At 38.6% G+C, this 18083-nt stretch overlaps 3 protein-coding genes and 1 non-coding gene across 5 annotated transcripts; all 4 read right to left on the bottom strand.

The window, feature by feature from the left end:
* Nucleotides 1-1494: 1494 nt before the first annotated feature.
* Nucleotides 1495-3258, bottom strand: npm3 (nucleophosmin/nucleoplasmin, 3). Its single transcript, XM_020921509.2, has 5 exons — nucleotides 2976-3258; nucleotides 2735-2820; nucleotides 2491-2610; nucleotides 2310-2403; nucleotides 1495-1955 (listed from the first exon to the last, which is right to left on the bottom strand). Exons 1-5 carry the CDS (start codon nucleotides 3046-3048, stop codon nucleotides 1837-1839), a joined length of 492 nt encoding a protein of 163 aa, XP_020777168.1. The 5' UTR covers nucleotides 3049-3258; the 3' UTR covers nucleotides 1495-1836.
* A 293-nt stretch (nucleotides 3259-3551) lies between these two features.
* oga (O-GlcNAcase) lies at nucleotides 3552-13450 on the bottom strand. Of its 2 annotated transcripts, XM_055165472.1 has the most exons (19): nucleotides 12955-13450; nucleotides 12648-12699; nucleotides 12475-12572; nucleotides 12243-12373; nucleotides 11987-12158; nucleotides 11797-11895; nucleotides 11394-11678; nucleotides 11153-11311; nucleotides 10884-11074; nucleotides 10524-10784; nucleotides 10246-10449; nucleotides 9884-10058; nucleotides 8335-8388; nucleotides 7036-7121; nucleotides 5958-6062; nucleotides 5786-5874; nucleotides 5509-5701; nucleotides 5256-5415; nucleotides 3552-5123 (listed from the first exon to the last, which is right to left on the bottom strand). In XM_055165472.1, the coding sequence occupies exons 1-19, from the start codon at nucleotides 13115-13117 to the stop codon at nucleotides 4987-4989; spliced, it is 2814 nt and encodes a 937-aa protein (XP_055021447.1). In that variant the 5' UTR covers nucleotides 13118-13450; the 3' UTR covers nucleotides 3552-4986. The 2 variants fall into 2 exon arrangements, with proteins under 2 accessions (XP_055021447.1, XP_055021448.1); XM_055165473.1 differs by lacking the exon at nucleotides 8335-8388.
* A 422-nt stretch (nucleotides 13451-13872) lies between these two features.
* pprc1 (PPARG related coactivator 1) lies at nucleotides 13873-18077 on the bottom strand. Its single transcript, XM_055165478.1, is given in 11 exon segments — nucleotides 13873-14299; nucleotides 14375-14526; nucleotides 14765-14886; nucleotides 14965-15040; nucleotides 15117-15299; nucleotides 15368-15824; nucleotides 15827-16036; nucleotides 16161-16225; nucleotides 16499-16559; nucleotides 16869-16922; nucleotides 17059-18077. Coding segments are annotated over 11 exon segments (2451 nt in total). The 5' UTR covers nucleotides 18029-18077; the 3' UTR covers nucleotides 13873-14198.
* Nucleotides 14600-14735, bottom strand: LOC129412255 (small nucleolar RNA SNORA50). Its single transcript, XR_008633632.1, has one exon. It is a non-coding gene; the product is annotated as a small nucleolar RNA SNORA50 (small nucleolar RNA).
* Nucleotides 18078-18083: the final 6 nt, after the last annotated feature.

Below are 18083 nucleotides of genomic sequence, written 5' to 3'. Positions count from 1 at the left end.
TGATCTAAAACCAACATTTTCCTCTGTGTAAAAAAATAAAAAAAATTAAAAAGGCAAACAAAATTACAAATTGACAAAATTACAATAATGAATGTCATAACATGTTTATCAGCACTAAAAGCAAAAATATATATAAAAATAACAGTAGAATAGTAGAAATTTGAGAAAACAGTCTAGGTGTTGGTCTATGGCGAGTCATTTTCATTCCTTTTTACAGTCTTATTGGAGCGAGTTGTCAGGTTACATCAAAATAATAGAAAAATCCTCCTCCCCTTGTCACGCCCACCTCCACAGAGGCCTCTCCTGGGGCAGCATTCGCAGGCTTTGAATACAAGCACAAGAGTTTTAATGAGGCCTGGGACAGTGCAGTCATCTTCTTATCTGTCATTCATGCTTTTCTGACAACACCTCCCCCATTTTGATGTAATAAACTGAATGCGATGGAAAGTGACATGAATTATTATGTATTCATGTATTAAACCAGCATTGTATTGATAAAAAAAAATTTTTGTGCCATATTTCCAGCCCTACAGTACAGTATTGAAAAATAGATCTACATTGATTCACTTGACGTTCACACCTGCATCAGTCAGAGGGAGGTCAGACATGTTCAGACTGGCTCTGGCAGAGCAGATGAACTATAAGCCTGAAGCAGCAGCAAACTGCATTGTAAAATGGCAGCATGCTTCATTTGAAAACAGCACATACCATCTGAAAAAACATGCTTCAATATGCAGAAAGCTAACTTTTAGTACTTATTTATAGTGGTGTCAAACTTTTTCCAACCATAACAAAAGAGCAGCACATTTTCGACTTGGAAACTGCAACTGCTGTCACCTAAACCACATAATGATGTGTATTTATTATAAACACATAATCTTCTGTGAACAAAGTAGTCTTAAATCTTATCCTAGATAGTGATAGGTGCACAATGTAGCTTTTGTGGTGGCACCTTAACCGTGTGATTGTCTCCATGGAGATATTAATACTTTAACAAAAATGTTCCACAATATGGCAATTAATATATCTATTCTCCAATAGTCTTTATGGGGATTTTTGTTGCAAAAAATACCCTTCCATATTGCACATATGTCTCCACTCCAGAGATATGACCTGTAGCTTGAGCTGGTGGCTGCTTGTTTCCATGGAAACAGACAACAAGAAATGTGCAAAGGCATAGGAACTGAAATAATTTAGAATCCATCAGTAGATAGCACTGAGTTGAGGTTTACAAATCAGTACATGAGAAGCTGCAGCTGGTTCATTCAGGGTGACATTTGAGTCTTCGGCAATGATTACTCATCTTCTGTGTGAACTGTTAATTTCTGTGTTTCAAGTATCACCTCTAAGCCCCAAGATAACTCAAATAAAGACATAAGTAGCAAATACTTCACAAACAAATATGCAGTGTGCGAATTTCTAATGTATCAGCCTAAACAAATTTGATTTCAGATGTATACAAATGATGTAAAGATGTAACATACACCAACAACATACACCAAATGACTTTTTTTATTTATGATGTGAATAGAAAAACACTATTTACTTCCTACTCCCAAATACAGAGGGAAGTGGAAGTGGCAAAAAATGCTTTTTGACTTTTATAAGATCCGTCAATGTTTTCTTCTTCTTTTGTATCTTGTCCATAACAGTCAGTATGACCGCTTATTTAAAATATTTTCTTAGCAAAACAGTCTTTGAAAGAGAAACTTCTCTTCCACTGAAATATTGGTGGTTAACACCAACATAAAGAACAGAGGCTGTGTTGCCCCACGGACCACTCACATGGCTGCATGAGAGAAGTAAGAGAAATAACAGCTGGCATAAGTGTGAAGTTTATAGTTTCTGTTTCTTTTTTGCTGGTTTTATGGGGCTCAGATCTTCATCATCATCTTCTAACTCATCATCATCATCATCTTCGTCTCCAGACAGGTCTGACTCCTCAGCCTGTGAGGCTGCCAAATGACACAAAGTGTAACATTTATAAACAATAAGTTTCAGATCCTAGTTGAAATTTAAAAGGTTATGCAGTAGTGGCATGTGATCCTTAGATAAAAAAACAAAACAAAACTACAACAGCAACTTAACTGATAATTTAGAACAAAAAACGTTTTGAAAATGTTATGTAAAAGTTTACTGTTACTGTTGTACTACTGTACAGTTTTTTCATGAATCAAATCAACATAACAATTAATTATAAAAGTAATAAAAAAGTTTTAGTAGGAAATGCTTAAATTGTCCCCCCTTTATAACAGCTTTCTACCCCATGTCTTATGTATAGGAGACCTCCTGTTGGAAGTAAAACTTACAGATGAAGTGCAGTCCACTAATATTTACTGGTCCAGTCCCGGCCTTGAGACGGATGGTCACTGGTGCTTTGAGCTCAAATTCACCCAAACTCACCTAGGACAAGTCAAGCAAAAATGTCATATTAGTGTGCATATCCATACATACATTCCATTTCACGGTTTGTTAAATTTAAGTTTTTACCATGGGGAGACAGTTAATGTGAAGGTTGGCGATAGGTACTGAGATGTTCTTTCCTTGGTGGTTCATGGCTGTCACCTCCACCACGTTGCTCTCCTCTTTTGCACCTTCTCCCAAACACACCTTTAACAGAAGTCTGGACATGAATAAAACTCAAATAAAATGCGTACAACATAGTAGAACAATTTGAGGAACAACTGTCCCACCGTTAATATTAAAATAATGTGTCCATGTGCAATGTACATACTGTTCTAAATTCAAGGAAATGCTCCGTGTCATCCTCCTCATCTCCTTGGAAAGTAAAAAACGGTACTTTAGAGGACAGCTCGCAGCCTGGGACACAAAATAAGAAAGTACTGACCAACATGTACATTTACAATAAAAAAAAAAACAATTACAACATGGATGTAAGTCAGTTTAATGGTCGAGAGAACAGAGGAACCCACGTGGTTGCCAAATGAGCTCCGTCCATTAATAAAACGACTTACTGAAAAGGAAGCGCTCCATCGTTGACGGTCCACTCAGGCCGAGGTCTGAGGAGTCCGCATCTTCGAAAGACATTTTGGAATATAAAGCTAATGGAAATTAAACTTAAACCCGTGAGGAAAACAATAATAACTCCGTCGATGAATACACACGTCTGTGTTACGTCATCAATCTGCGATCATTCATCTTAGTGGAGGCACGTGGATCAAGACCATGGATCTATGGAGAGCATCCATAGAGGAGGAGGGTGGATTTATGGCTCTATATAAGATCTTAATACTTCTATGATCTAGGGTAGATATATGGATGTATTATAATTCTTTCTGCTTGGCATCATTTGGATAAATTATAATCATTGAATCACTGGGCAGTGCTTACAGGGTTGGATGTATATAGTCTATGGTTAGCCGTTTCACACTGGTCTGGGTGTGATGCATTATACAAACAACTGGGGAACTGAACTGATTGAAAACATTGTTCTCAAGTTGAAAGTCAGCTGCAGTATGTGTTCGTTGAATATTGTGCAGATTTTTATTTTTTTTTTAAAGTGAAGACAAAACACGAAGAAGTCATGAAGATTGTTTTCGCTCATATTTATCTTACATAAATTTGACAATGGTTTAGTGTAATAAACCCCCCCCCAGACCATGGCCCCACCTTGCTGTGTCACACATAACTGAGCCCTTGAAGTAAACTTCTCCGTCTATAATCAAACCCAGAAAGCAGAACTGCAAACTGCAAAATCTATATATTTTAACAGTGAAAAGGATCAAGTTAAAATGTTTCAGTCCTCATTCTGTGAACTGATGAGTTTGTCTTAACAGAACACACATTTGTGAATAAAGGTATAAAAATAATAACACTTTAACAGTATTTACAAATAGTGTATAATATAGTACATTTTATGCACATAGAGGCAAGTGGCATGCTTATTTCTCTTATTTCTATAATAAGCAACAGAAGATAAGGTAATTGTAATGACACATCCATTACACTTCATGCACATCCTAAATGTACATAATACATCACATTGGCAGGCAGCTACTTAAGAGCAAGTGAAAATCTTCTAAATAACAGAACACTGTGGTCAAAGTGCTTCTTGCTAATCATCAACATAACTAAACAACTGAGTGAGTTTGTAAAACATTCAACAAACAAAAAGGCCAAAACCTAAGTGCAACAATGTGGGCATCAGTGCTACTTTGGTGACAGAAGTTGACAGGGTTTAGTGACCTTGGTGTTTCTAAGAGTGTTTTTTAAAGTTTGAGAAGACATTCATCTAAAAATATACAGGGGATACTAAGACTGAAACCAGGAAGCCACATCAATATCTACAGGGAGTGATAGTGGCTAACACCACATATTAAAAATTTACTAACTAAATAACCCACTCAGTATTTAGCTTGTTCCAATATATTTTAAGGTTGTAACTGATAATGTAAGGTTTTTGAGCAATAAATAATTCATGTATAATGTGTTCATTATACATTATACGTTCATGTGTTCACAAAATCACCCAATTACAGTCTGTCTTAAATAAACAAAACATTAAGGCAAAACCCAAAGGCATTGACCAAAAACAAAAATACTATTGCTCAAATATAAAAAGGCAAAATATACAAAGCAAACTTTTTATGTCTTCATTATAGAAAGATAAAATGATTATTTTTTTTCTAAAGTGTTTTATGCACCAGTCTTCCATTTTAAATCTATACTCCCATCTCTATTTACCATTAGCATTTGTTAAGTTTTAGAATTGGAACCAGTTATACTTATTATACTAGAAGCTACTTTCCTTAAACAAAATGTACCCTGCAAATACATGCATGCTGTGCTATACTTGGTTTGTTCAATTCACAAGGCCTGTGTTGAATTGAAAGGGCCACAACAGAATGGGGCACCCACACTGCAATGCGGTCACTGTGCTTAAGGACACAAATCCAGGTTGGGTAGCTGTATTGTAATATGCCAGCTTGGGTTTTTGTTTAACAGGGGTACCCTAATACTGGTTTCTTATAAGCTGCGTCCCATAATGATGACATCTTTGGGAAAACCATCCATTTTTGCCACTTCAAAACATCCAAGTTTACTGTAGAAGTCCAACATTCTTTTATCAGACTGCCGGACTTTGCAGAATGCTCCATGAGACCCTAATAGTGATAATTAAAAAAAACAAAACATCAATTAACACCACTATAGAAGCTAGATAAGTGTACTAGTCATATATGTTAGTTACAGCATGACTGCATTAAAAGAGAAACACAGCAGTGTGTAATACCTACCATTTGCTTTGAGAGAGGACAATAAACATCCCATCATACTTTTAGCCACACTAGGATCAGTGACCTTAGCATGAATGTCGACTTTGATGAGTGAAGGAAAGTTAGATAAAAATGAATCTGGAAGACCTTCTTCTTCTTCATGGAAACTTAACATCATCTTCTACAAAATGATACATACAAAAAGGTTTTTGTACAGTTCCAAACCAGCCTTTAGCCGTTTGCCACTGGTCACTTCTCTTAAAAACAGGCCTACCTGAGCTTCTGAAAGGTCCTTCTCAATGTCAGGTTTGTGGTATTTCTCCTGCATGAACGGAAGCCAACTCAACTTGCACTTCTTGACAAATGGCTTAACATCTACTGTTCCAACAGCATAGCCACAAATGCCTTCCTCATCTTCTAGCACAAATCCATAGTCTGAACTCAAGGTAAGGAGACCTCCCACTAATCTGTAAGAAAACAAGAGTTATTCTGACACTGTCCAAAAGTCAAAAACAAAACATGGATCTAGAGCATATCAGAGTAACATTTACCTGTCACCTATGAGGTCTGGCTCCTGATCAGAGAAAGGATCGTCCATTCCCTCAAAATACATTTCTTTACAGATTTTATAAACAGCAGCCTAAAGAGAAATTATTAAGTTTGAAATTTATTAAATAGTATTTTTATTACACAAGTTAAACTATAATGAAAAACGAGTCTTACCTCATCTTTTGGATAGTATGGTCTTATGGAATAGATTTTGGAGGTTGGGAGAGAAGGTGGAGGCTGGTAGAAGAGATCGTTTGCCCCATCTATTGGCAACAATCTCTGTGGATTTCAAAAAAGAAAGAATTAGTTTCTTTGTGTGAGATCTTTTGTTGACTCAGTGTATTTGCTGGAGTTGTGCCACTATAAAACGAAAAGGAACAAAGCCAAATGCCTTTACTTGCTTTATAGTATATATAAAAAACAACACAAATTAACACTAGTGCCTTGTTCATTTGACAGTGGACAACAAGCAAACACTATCCCACAGGTTTTTTGTTTTTTTAGACATATTTACACATAGCGCATAAAATTGCTTTGCAAATTCTCTAATGGGTTGCACTTTGGTCTGACTAAGATTTTACTGACTGAAGGAGATGCTTCTGTTCCTTATTTGAGGCATCGCATTTTTTGCTGCGCAGAGCCCTGTTGAGAAAAATAATGAAGCATGCGCAGAGTGGAGAACTCCAAGAAAAACAAAAACAAATACAAAGGAAAATTAGATTAATTCTCCAGACAATGCGAGTCTGGTTGCTGTCCAAGGCAAGAGCCACAGGAAGATTTGATCCTGCAGTATTCCCATTGAAAACATGCTTGCGTACCGCTTGCGTACCGCTAGCGCTGCGATGCTGCCGCGTGCGCTTACAAAGAGTAGGGCTGGTAATCTGTATGCTTCCCTGCAAAGAAACAGCGTGTCATCATGATAAACCTAGTCATGCTCGCTCGCGCCGCTTGCGCTTGGAACAGCAGCATCTCCTTGGTCAGTTGCTGAAACTGAAACTATAAAAAGGTACATTCAGCTGTTGTCACAGATTTCTTTTTTTGTGCTTTATTCAGTGCTTTATGTTCCATTTAGACAAAACAATGCCCAGGAGAGACACTTTACAATACAAATGTGAATCCCAAATGAATGCCTAAGACATCAGCTCACCTTTGACAGACCAAACCCTTTTTTGCTTGCAGATTTGACCAACATTACCACTTTGCTGATGGCACTCTTTTGTTTTTATAGCTGTGACTTTGGTGCATTAGATACCTGGAACTCTCCTGCTAGACCTCCCCTAAAGGCCCAGGGCTCTTGGTCTCCTTTAAGGAATTGTGCTGAGGACTGACTACGACACCCTGTTAGGAGCAGAGCCAAGCGGAGATTGTTACCACAGAGTTGGGCTCTCTGATACAGATGAGAGAAATGAGTAGATGGGGCGAAGGATCAAATGTGTCTAATTCCATAAATTTAAGTATTAATTGCAACCAATAAAACACAAATCAACCTAGTTTCGGATAAGCAACATTTAACAACATCATTAATACTCAAGGGGTTTCAAGCAACAAAAGCTTACAAATACAAACTTAAAGCCAAATTAAATATCCTGACCAACTATTTGGAGGTGTAAGATTTCAACTTCCCGAAGCAACTCATTGGCACTGGTCAAGAAGTCATCAGTGCAGTATTTGTATGATAATACGTGCCCACAATGATAAATGTATAACAGTAAGCGTATCCAAAACTTAATACTGTTACTTACTAGCCACATCTGTTTATAAAGTAAGCTTCAGCTGCTATCGCCCCACCTCGTGTGAAGTCACATTTCTGAAACCTGCCTTGTCACATGACTGGCTCAGCATGAGTCATCCTCAGGACCAAAGGGACAGTACATTTTCATTAACGGGCCACTAAACCAGTTCAAAACATTACTCAAAACCTGCTCATCAACAAATGTAATCCTTTTCACACTAAATGTGGGGGCGATGAAACTCCTATAGTCACAGTAACAACAAACCAATGATAAACCCTGTCATGTGACCAGACAAACGCAGCATGCATGGAAAACATCTGCCTCTGCTTTAAGCAGAGACCAACACAACATAGCCACGAGATGCACCTACGGGAAGGAACTATGTACTCGCCCAGTCCAAAGACCAAAAGTCCAGCAAGTTACATACGAATGCAGAAAGGCTCAGTTTTTAAATTCTATGTCTGTAGCGCTAACATAGATTGCTACACAAATTGGATTGTATGCAACAAATTAATTTTCAAGTCAAGTGCAAATTCCCCTGAATAGGTGCATCGAGCTGGTATGAGTCATATCTACAGGCCTACAGACAGAAACAAAAAATAGTTAGAAAGATGCTGCCAAAGAGAAATTTTAGTTAATTTTTCACTTAATGTCTGCACCTAAATCGCTGCGCAAAATGTGACTTCATCCAGAGGACAGTTCCATTGCTCAATATCTTAAAAAATTAAATTAGCTTTTTTAAAAACAATTTTAGCATAAAGATATATTTTTCACAAGAACATAAAGGAAAATAATGACAACAGCAGCAATTTGTATACATCGCCCACTGTCGATCCAACAGCAGTAGAAACTTGTATTTTGGATTCTTCCATCTGTATACAGTGAGGGGAGAAAACAGTAGAAATATTTATTAGTAAGCATTCTTAGCACAGTAACCAGGAAGAGACTGAGTGCCATCTGCACAGCCAAAAATCGGGGAAAATGTGATGATAATGTGTATTATTCGAATCCCTTAATAAAAGGTTAAGATAATCAGTATTTTCAGGCTCAGTGCATATTTGCTAATTAAAGCCTATTACTTTATATGGCTTTATCCATGGGGGTCTGCTGCCTGCTGTGTACTGTGGCTAAAGTCCTCATGTTTAGCCGGACAGGACAGAAACCTGTGAATGAAACTGGGTTACAGGGAGTAACCAACAGACCATGCTGGTGCTTTATAGTTTCAAAACGTGCCAGTATTATATTATCAATGAAAACTTAAACTGTGTCTTGTTGCATTTAAAAAGATGTAAAAAGAGAGAGATACAAGACAGAGTCACAGAGAGAAAATACTGATAAACACCATGACACAGACTAAGTGCAACCTCTGTCTGAGACTACTCAGAGAGGCCATACCTCAAGTGAGGTGAAATAAAAACAAAAACAAATACGTTGTATGCACCAGAATGGCCTCTCACAGTCAGTCACTCTTTGCTCTCCAAGCTCGCGTGCGCGGTAGGGCAAGGAGGAGAGGGCCTTCCCCTTGTGCCCATCCCCACAGACAGTATGGGAATGCAACATGTTACTGGATACACAGCAAGCAGCACTACCATGCTTGGGCTTTTGCCATAAAGTATTTATACAAGTGAACTGTGCCATGCACGTGGCATTCAGTCCAATGTAAAACATGTTAGACATAAGAAAACATAGGAGAACCATGTCTCATCTACCCTGTAACCATCTATTCTATTCTAAAATGGCAAAATTGCAGATTTAATTGCCATTTACAAGCAAAGAGGATTGCTTCTTAACAGTTTGAGTTGGATTCTGTGATCATGTGTTCTATAGGCTATGTGTGTAGCATGTAAGGCTTAATTAGCACTAATGGACAACAGTCCATGACAGTCAACAGTGACCCACCCCCAGTTCTGAAGTAAATTTCTCATTCATATAAAAATGTATATTAAAAGTCTGAAAGCTTGCTCTGGACTTATCAGCTATGTGGTAACTAAAAAATATATTTTAATTTAAAATCTGTTTTTAAAACTTTAGACTGCTAAGTTATTAAAGCAATTTGGCAATGTTTTAAACATGCTTTTTGCACTTAAAACAACTGTGTTATGGATATTAGTTACCACATAGCTGGATAGCCTCTGCTATGCCCTTGAACTCTTAATATTTTTATTTTTAAGTTTATGGGATGAATAATGGAATAATGGAAAATTTACAACTGGAACTAGAGCGGATGGTCACTGTTGAGGTCCTTTGCCTGCATATTACTGAACCAACATGTTAAACACATGCATAACATTTAGTTAGGAGATTTTGAAGTTCTACGTGCTGCTCAGTGATGTCATATCATTGATAGCATGGTTTCCTTATACATACCTAGCCACTGGACAAAAGACTTCACCATAGAAATGATGCTCTTGATATCCCAGATGTATGGGTAGAGGTCGTAGAGGATAGTTCTGTTGGCTGAATTGGAAAGGCGTGTAAACATGTGTATGACGGAGCAGCACATCTCCTCAAATTTCTCAGCCCTTGTCTTCCATTCAGTCATCTGTAGAAAACACAAATTAGGATGAGACTTTAACAACATTGTACATTTAACAAACTATTAAACGCAACATTTCTCTCAGACAGCATTCTTAGTGCTACCACACCACCTAGTGGATAATAATGGCAGTAGCTATCCACCATTTTGTAGGAATGAAATTACAAATATCGAAGAATAAACAATCATTCACCTTTTCATCATCTTTTCTTTTGCAGTTGACGCTGACAACACTGCTATTGGCCCGGAGCCAGTTGAACTCCTTCAGCATTTGCATGGCTTTGGGTCCATGTTCATATGGTAGGTAAAAAAGTTCTGCCAACAAACCCAGATCCTCAATCGTAAGAAGCTCTGCTGTAAATAATGGTTTCTCATTGGGACCAGGCACAAAAATATCCTACAGGGAACAACCAAAGAAGACTTAGTTTCTCCTTCTTTGATAATGTTTTAAATACCAGATGGCGGGAATACCTGTTTGAGCTGTTCATCTGTCTGCATTGGGGCAATATCACTGCCCGAGTCTTCTTGAATAGACTCTTCAGGGGACTTAGACTCTGAGAGACTCTCTTTGTCTGTATCCATGGGCTTCAGGTCTTCAGCCATCTTCTCAGTCTGAATAGGACTAACCTGCTTATCCTCAGAGTCCGCCTGCACCTCAGGTAATGCTTCATCCTGCTTCTCAACTACCATTTCCATGGGCTCTTCCTCAGACTCTTTTTTCTCTGCCTCCACCTTTGAGCACATCCAAATTATTATTATTCATTAGTTTAATATATTTTCACTGTAACAATACACAAAAAGTCATAATGAAATGTGTAAAATTAGTTTTACCTCCACTTCATCTTCAGTTTGTTTTGTCATAGGAAGAGACAGCGGATCCAGACACAAAGGGGGAATTGCGGGCGACATAATTGGCTGCTGGAAGACTGTTGTAACTGTTGTAGATGAGCAGAGTGATGGAGCAGCCAATGATGCTATATCTATGGTTGCACTTTTAGCCCCACTCTGAGGTACCTGGCGGCCTGAGTGAATACATTTCATCATTAGGTTTGTCAAATACAAAAAAATAAACTGACTTTATGATTTATGAGAACTCGTACTGTTATATTGATGTGGCACTCCAAATTCTCCAAGCCATTCTGTTAGGGCAAGTTTTAAGGCCAGCTGTGGACTGTAAAGCATGTCTGTCTCTAGCTCTTCATCGCTGCCTTCATTCTCCAATTTTATTTGTATAGAAACTGTGCTGTCCTCACCATCCGCTTAAGAAAACAATATGTTCAGTGTTATTCATCATATCTACTGTTATTTCTGAATTTCAATAAATGAGTGATCAGTACATACTCATAACAACATCTTTGCGGACACCATTCATGTTTGATTTGTACCATGTGGCAAGAGTGTGGATAGCTACAAAATTCGACTCAAACTCGCAGTTGGGATTAGTAAGGACTCCCTTCAGTCTAGGGATGAGCTCTGTGGACCGACCCTTGTATGGCCCCAGGAACAACCTCTTCTGATCATAGTCATTTGCATGAATGTTATCCCAGATTACTGGTGCTCTTCTGAGGATTTTAGAAACTTCCTCAATAGACTCCACTGTGATGTCTTTGGACACAACTTTAGGACCTTGAAAAATATAAAAGTTTGGATAAATAAACCCTAAGATACTGGAACTAATTAAAAGAAAAACTAAATGTTGTCACAGGATCATCTACTGAGGTCTGTATAAAGACAAGATGCTCACCGGTCCAAAGTACATCTACGCCTGGCAACAGCTTTTCTCCTACAGTGTGGAGGTAAGGCGACTGAGAAACATTTGGGTAGCAAAAGGTTCCACAATACTCTGTGGAAAAGACATCAGAAAATATTAACTATTATACTTCCTACTGAATTAACAGTGTCTGTATTTTTTTTATATAAAGCTTCTTTTTTACCTGTAGGGCAAAAGAGGAATGTCTGTGGCTCTCCTAGATATTGGTAGATTTCATTTGTGATTGAAACTTGAGCATGTGCAAATGAACTAAAAACTTCTTTGTCAGCAGGGCACATGTTGTGATCAATATCATCAAAAAGTAAGGCAAAAGACTTGCAGCCAAAATGTGTAACCTAAAGAACAAGAAATATTTGGCCTTATAAAATAGTGTTTTAGCTTGCCCACAATAGTTTTGGTGAATCAGAAACCATACTTGCCTGATCCAATTTTCGTTTAAGAGCAGAAACTTCTTTCTGATTGGAGAAGGTTATATCTAACCCAGGAGATATGGCATATATAAATTCTATGCCATGCTCTTTTGCAGCACCAATAAGAGTCATGAGTTGTTCTGTGATAAAAAAAAAAAAAAAAAAAGAAAAAAAAAAATCAATCCAAGCATGGTCTCGTGACATAAAATAAGAATAAAGTAACATAAATACATAAAGTTACCAGCTTCTTCAACGGAGTACAACTCTCGCCAAAACATTCTGTGCTTGTAGTCATCTTTGGGTGCATACAAGTATGTGTTTAGACCCCACTTCTGCTCCCTATGAAGAAGTAAATTTTTCGTTTTTTAAAAAATTAAGTATGTTATGTACTGTTAATGTATTAGAAGAACATACCTCCTGAACAGTTCTTTTCTTTGCTCCATTGTCCATGGACGACCATAAAACCCTTCAACGGAAAAACAAAATATGTTTACAACTATATGCATCGGTGGTGGGCAGAGGTCCATTTTATATAAGAGTACATTGGATTTTTTTATTTTTATTTTTTCGGATCACATATAATTTAATCTGGAGGTACTTCTATCACAAAGGCCTGACTGCTGATGTAACAATTAAATAAGCCCCGCCAAGGTTTGGACATACACATTTTTAGCTGATTGCTGACGGATTAACATAATATTGATGATATATTTAGCTTTACCTTCCACGACCCCACTGATGAATTTCCTCTGATCCGACAACTCGACATGGTTAGATTCTTGGGCCGTGCCTGGGGCCTCCACACAAGGCTCTACGGAGATTGGACTAGTGCTTGGATCACCGTCGATTTGTGAGGTCTCTGCCGTCTTATCCTTTTGAACCATCGCTGGAAAATATTGTTTCACCTAAATTCTGATGCACTTCAAATGACGCCAATGTGTTGACAATTTAGGTCACTAGGCAAAGCAGACAAGCAAAATCCAGAAGATCGCGTCACCGTTTGAGAGTACCTCGCAATTGTAATTATTTATCGCAGTATTTGAAAAATATTCAAGCAAATCATATATCCTGTAGTTGATGTTAACATTTGAACACACAAAAAAGTAAAATTTTAGCGCGTATTCTTGGGTAAACGCTCAATCCCTCTTCAAATTTCTCTGACCTGGTTTTTGCTGTTCTTCCTGTTTACACCGAATGCGCATGCGCTCGAGGCTGGCTCAAACCAGTTAAAACTGGAGCCACACGAGCGAATGACCCGGATCACCATGGAAACAAACCGTATTCTGCTCTCGCACTTCAACAGCAACACAATCAGCTCCAGTCACGTGTTTTATTATAAAGAGTGTAATTTAGTATCAGAAATAAGCAGTAGATGGTCTGCAAGCTATTTCTCTCTTACCCCGCATAAATTTAAGATGTTTATATAAATTAATATTTATATACAAGTCATATAGCCAATGCATGACACTTAGCCACAATATTGTATGTATGTCTGTATACCGGTATGTATACCGGTATGCATGTCTGTATATATAGATATATAGATGTAGTATAGTATTGGTGTGAAAAGGAGACTGAAATATATCAATTTCAATATACGAAGTTAAAATATATAAGAAGTTAAAAAAATAACAAGCAGTTTTACCTTTTCAGATTTATTATGTAGTACACTTGATGTATTACATAGTTAAAGTTTCATTCTCTATCATACCCATTTAAAAGTAATGTTCTCCTTATACAATCCAAAATATTTTTTACAATTAAATAAACATTTAAAAAATTACTTAATTTTACTTAGATCTTTTTTTAACCTCTTTTGCCATTTTCATTATAAATCTTCGCTTCAATAGAAGGTGTTAAGCTTTCAGAAATAAAAACAAACAAATAAAAGTAAATACGTTGTCATTTTGGAGCCAGCATTTGGCTCTGAGGTACTGTCTGCAGACATCTATGGCAGGCCTCTCGTTACCTCTTCAGATTCTGTTGAGCCTGCTTCAATAAAGTGTCGAAGTCTAGTGCATGGTATTTGTTTCTTGAAGGCAGTGGTTCATACTCTTTACTAGAATCTGAAAAGATATTTAATGGAAAAATTTTACTAAAACGTTTAACATTATTCATTAAGTGAAGTGTAATGTATTTACCTAGATCAGCATAGCTAGTTTGGCAAAACTGTCTCCGTCCTCCGAAACACAAATCAAATGGCATCTCATCAGGTTTGCGCAGCTTGCTTCCATTCTCAATGGCCATAAAAGCATCATTAGTGTTATAGTACGTCACAAACCCATAGTTATCCCTATGACAGAAAGAACACAGTCTATGAGTAATTAGAGGAAAATTCAGAGTTCCAGTTCAAGATTATTATTTTAAAGTGTGACATGCTTTTAAAGAGCAGTCTGGGTGTGCTGCCAGAATGCCCCAGTTATGAACAAGCCTTTACTCTAGCACTGTAGCTTGGCCAAAAAGGTCATTAATGGAGACCAAAAAGGTTCAAAGACAGTGCTCATAGACTTTTGGCAAGTACTTTAACCTACCCATGATCTCTAAAATGCAGGGTGCACTCCTCAATCTCCCCGAAATAAGAGAAGCGCTCTTTAAGCTCTTTCTGAGTCATTGTGCCTCTAATTCGGCCCACGTAAACAACACGACGCTCTTCCTAAAATTAAAACAGATTAATGATAAGTTGACAAGTTCTCATTTCGCCTTTGAAATTGTGTTTTGATTCAGCACTTACTATGGCTTTCTCCTTTCTTCTTTTAAGTTCAGGATTGCTTTTCACATTTGTATAATACGAGTCTCTGTAGGAAGGGCTGCAAGAAACAACATTTTTAATTTTGGACACAATATAAAATTAAAGTAACGATAAGCACCAACTGATCTGGTTACCTGTACGCTTGCCTCTTCCTACTCCATTGAGGAGATCCAGATCGAGATCTAGAACGACTCCATGATCCAGAGCGGGATGAAGAATAAGAGTATCTTCTCTGGCGAGGAGGGGAACGAGACAGGGAAGACGAGGTGGACCGCGAAGAGTTGCTGGAACTGCTTCTGGAGTGACGTGGTCGATACCTGGAAACATCATGACTGCCATTAAACCTGAACAATGAATACATCATGTTTAGCAACCTAGTAATTACCTTTTTCTAGGAGGAGAGTATGATCTTGACCTGGATCTTGAGGAACGGGAATTTGACTCTGAGGAGTCTGATCTAGAACTTGAACTGTGGGATCTTCTGATTCTAGAGCGGCCTATAGGCTTCTCTTTGGGCCTTGGTGTGTGGGAGGAAGCACGTTTGCGATAGGACCTCACAAACTTCCCTCGTTTAGGACAAGTTTTATTATCATCTTCATCTCGTGTGGGAGAAGCATCAGGAGTTTCTAAAACTGAACTTGATTCCAAATTGGCATTTTTTTTATCAAGCTCTTGTGCTTTGACTGTACATGTGGTGGGCTGGACAGGGGGTACCTGAGCATTCTGCAGTGTTTGTGTAGCGGTCTGCTTTATTAGTTTAATGGTTATTGAAGAGTGTTGTTTGACATTCCAGCGCTTTGCAGCCTCACCACATGAAGTGCTTTTGTTAGGAAGACAGTATCATGATCCTGGCATGCCATGTCCGGATCAACAGAAGCAGCAGCAGTAGTACAAAGTTTGCTACGGGCTTTAGCCAAGGGCAGAGGCTGAGCCTCTATTTCAATCACTCTTGAGGAACCTGACTTTGTCTCCATCGTCTTGCTCTTCCCCAGCAGAGACACCGGGGCCAGAGGTTTCCACATAGGGTGAGGAGGAGTAGCTGGGGGAGTTAGAGCTGCAACAGAGATAGGTGTGATTATACGATTTTGTCTTTTGGTTGAGAAGTACTATGCAAAATAAATCTTATACGGAGCTGTACATGTACATCTTTCACATAGACATAAATTATGGATGGATACCTGTGCTTGAAAGATCATTAGCTCTAATATGCTCCACAACCATTTTGTCAGAGAAGTCAATGCTGCTGAGAAGGAAAAAAAAAAGAATTTATTATTACTGCTAATGCAATACAAATGGGTAGATAAATAATACAAAATTAATGTTAATGCCACTTCTGCGGTAGGTCTCGGCATAGGATGAATGCTGTCACCCTCAGGCACTCGCTTTACATGGATTTACACCAAAGTTTTAACCATTATCCATTTGACAAGCACATGGTACATGCATCTGGTGTAAATCCAACACCACACATTATACCATTCATTCTGAGCAGTTTGTGGGCTGTAGGGTAACTCACCTAGAGTTTCCTACAGCTACTGCTCTACCAAAGACCTCCGGCAAACATTGATCCTCTTTGGCTAAAGGGAAAGAACAAGGAATAATCTAATTAATTTAGCTATCAAGAAAAAAAAGCATCAATACACAGCTGAATTTAAGAAATGTAGATCATAATAAAGGGTGTCACTGTTACAGTGCAATAGGTCATGCTTAAATTGGCTGTCCTGAACAAAGGGGGAACCGGATTTGCGGACAGGGCAACATTCCAACAGCTAAGCAGACCCTACCCATCACTTGTAGAAGAGGTTACTATGAAATGTTATAAATGAAAGCTAAAATGTACTTTAAACTTTTTTTTTTCCTTCAGAAAATGTATTTTTAAAACAGACCTTGGGTTTCCTCAAATTGCTCCAGCAGACTGGTCAAGTCGGAAGCTTCAATACCTAAAATAAAAACATCACAATGAGGTCAGGCATAATTTAAGAAGCCATTTGTGCAAGCATTAAAATAATTCTTGATGTGTTCAAAATGATGCCACAACAAAAAATTAATTTACAAGTGTGCAACACTCAAACTTACCCATCTCACTTGAAAATGCTTCTATCAGTTCTTGTGTGGGGCTCTTCGTTTCCACAGATTTTACTACTGGACATTCTTCAGACTTTCCAGAATTACTTTGATTCATCACTTTGAGATGTGTGGCAGGAGAGGAAGAGCTCTGACCACATGAGCCATTAGACTTAGGAGTCTCGTCAGTTGGGTGAACTTCGGCTTTAATCTCAGGAGAAGCAGCAGTGTTTGAGACAGAGGTCAAAACATTAGCAGCAGGTTTAATCCCCTCTGTAGTGGTTGTTGCCGATGATGGAGGAGATAGATCGTTTGTGACATTTGAGTCTCCTTTAGTAGGCTCTTTTGTGTGTATGGGTGGAGCTGAAGTATTTGGATTATGCTGAGAAGAAGCGGCCTGCTGAGGTTTAGTAACAGCTTTGTTGCCAGAGTTTATCATGTAGGCCGGTGGTGCCAACAATGCCTCAGGTGTGGGTGGTGCACCTGGGCCACGTGGCATCCATGCTGGCTTGACCTCCTCCACCTCCTTAGCCTGAGCCCGGGACAGACGAGGATCTCTGGGGCTGGGCTCAGGGAGATGGGGGATTGGTGGTAGTTCTCTTGGAGGTTCTGGAAGGCTGGGCCACTTGGTGCTATTATCATCCTGCTTTTCTACTGGTGCCGGCTTTTTCTGCTGTCGGAGGCGCCGATACTCTGCCAGACTGAGGGCTTTGGGTTTTGGTTCTGCAGAAACAGGAGGTAAAAGGGGATGTGGCACTCCAACAACTGTTGTTGATTGGGACACTTCAGGGATAGCTGCTGCTTCGAATGAAACATCTTTGGAAGCAGTTGGTGCAACAGTTTGCGGCTCAGGAGCTGGGACTGATGGAGATTGTGTGGATTCAGACTGCTGTACATTCTCCACTGGTGGACTAACAGATTGATTCATCTCAGTCTTTTTGAAAGAAATGTGCAATGTAGTTGATATGGTGGCTTCCGACATATTAGTTTGGCTTACAGTTAAATGCTTGGGTTTGGCACTAGTGGTGGTTGTAGCA

This window comes from Boleophthalmus pectinirostris, unplaced genomic scaffold (genome assembly GCF_026225935.1).
Source record: "Boleophthalmus pectinirostris isolate CB_2022bp ecotype Guang Dong unplaced genomic scaffold, ASM2622593v1 HiC_scaffold_793, whole genome shotgun sequence".
Taxonomy (NCBI): domain Eukaryota; kingdom Metazoa; phylum Chordata; class Actinopteri; order Gobiiformes; family Gobiidae; genus Boleophthalmus; species Boleophthalmus pectinirostris.
Note: the sequence above shows the minus strand (reverse complement) of the source record. Positions and strands in the feature narration are given on the sequence as shown.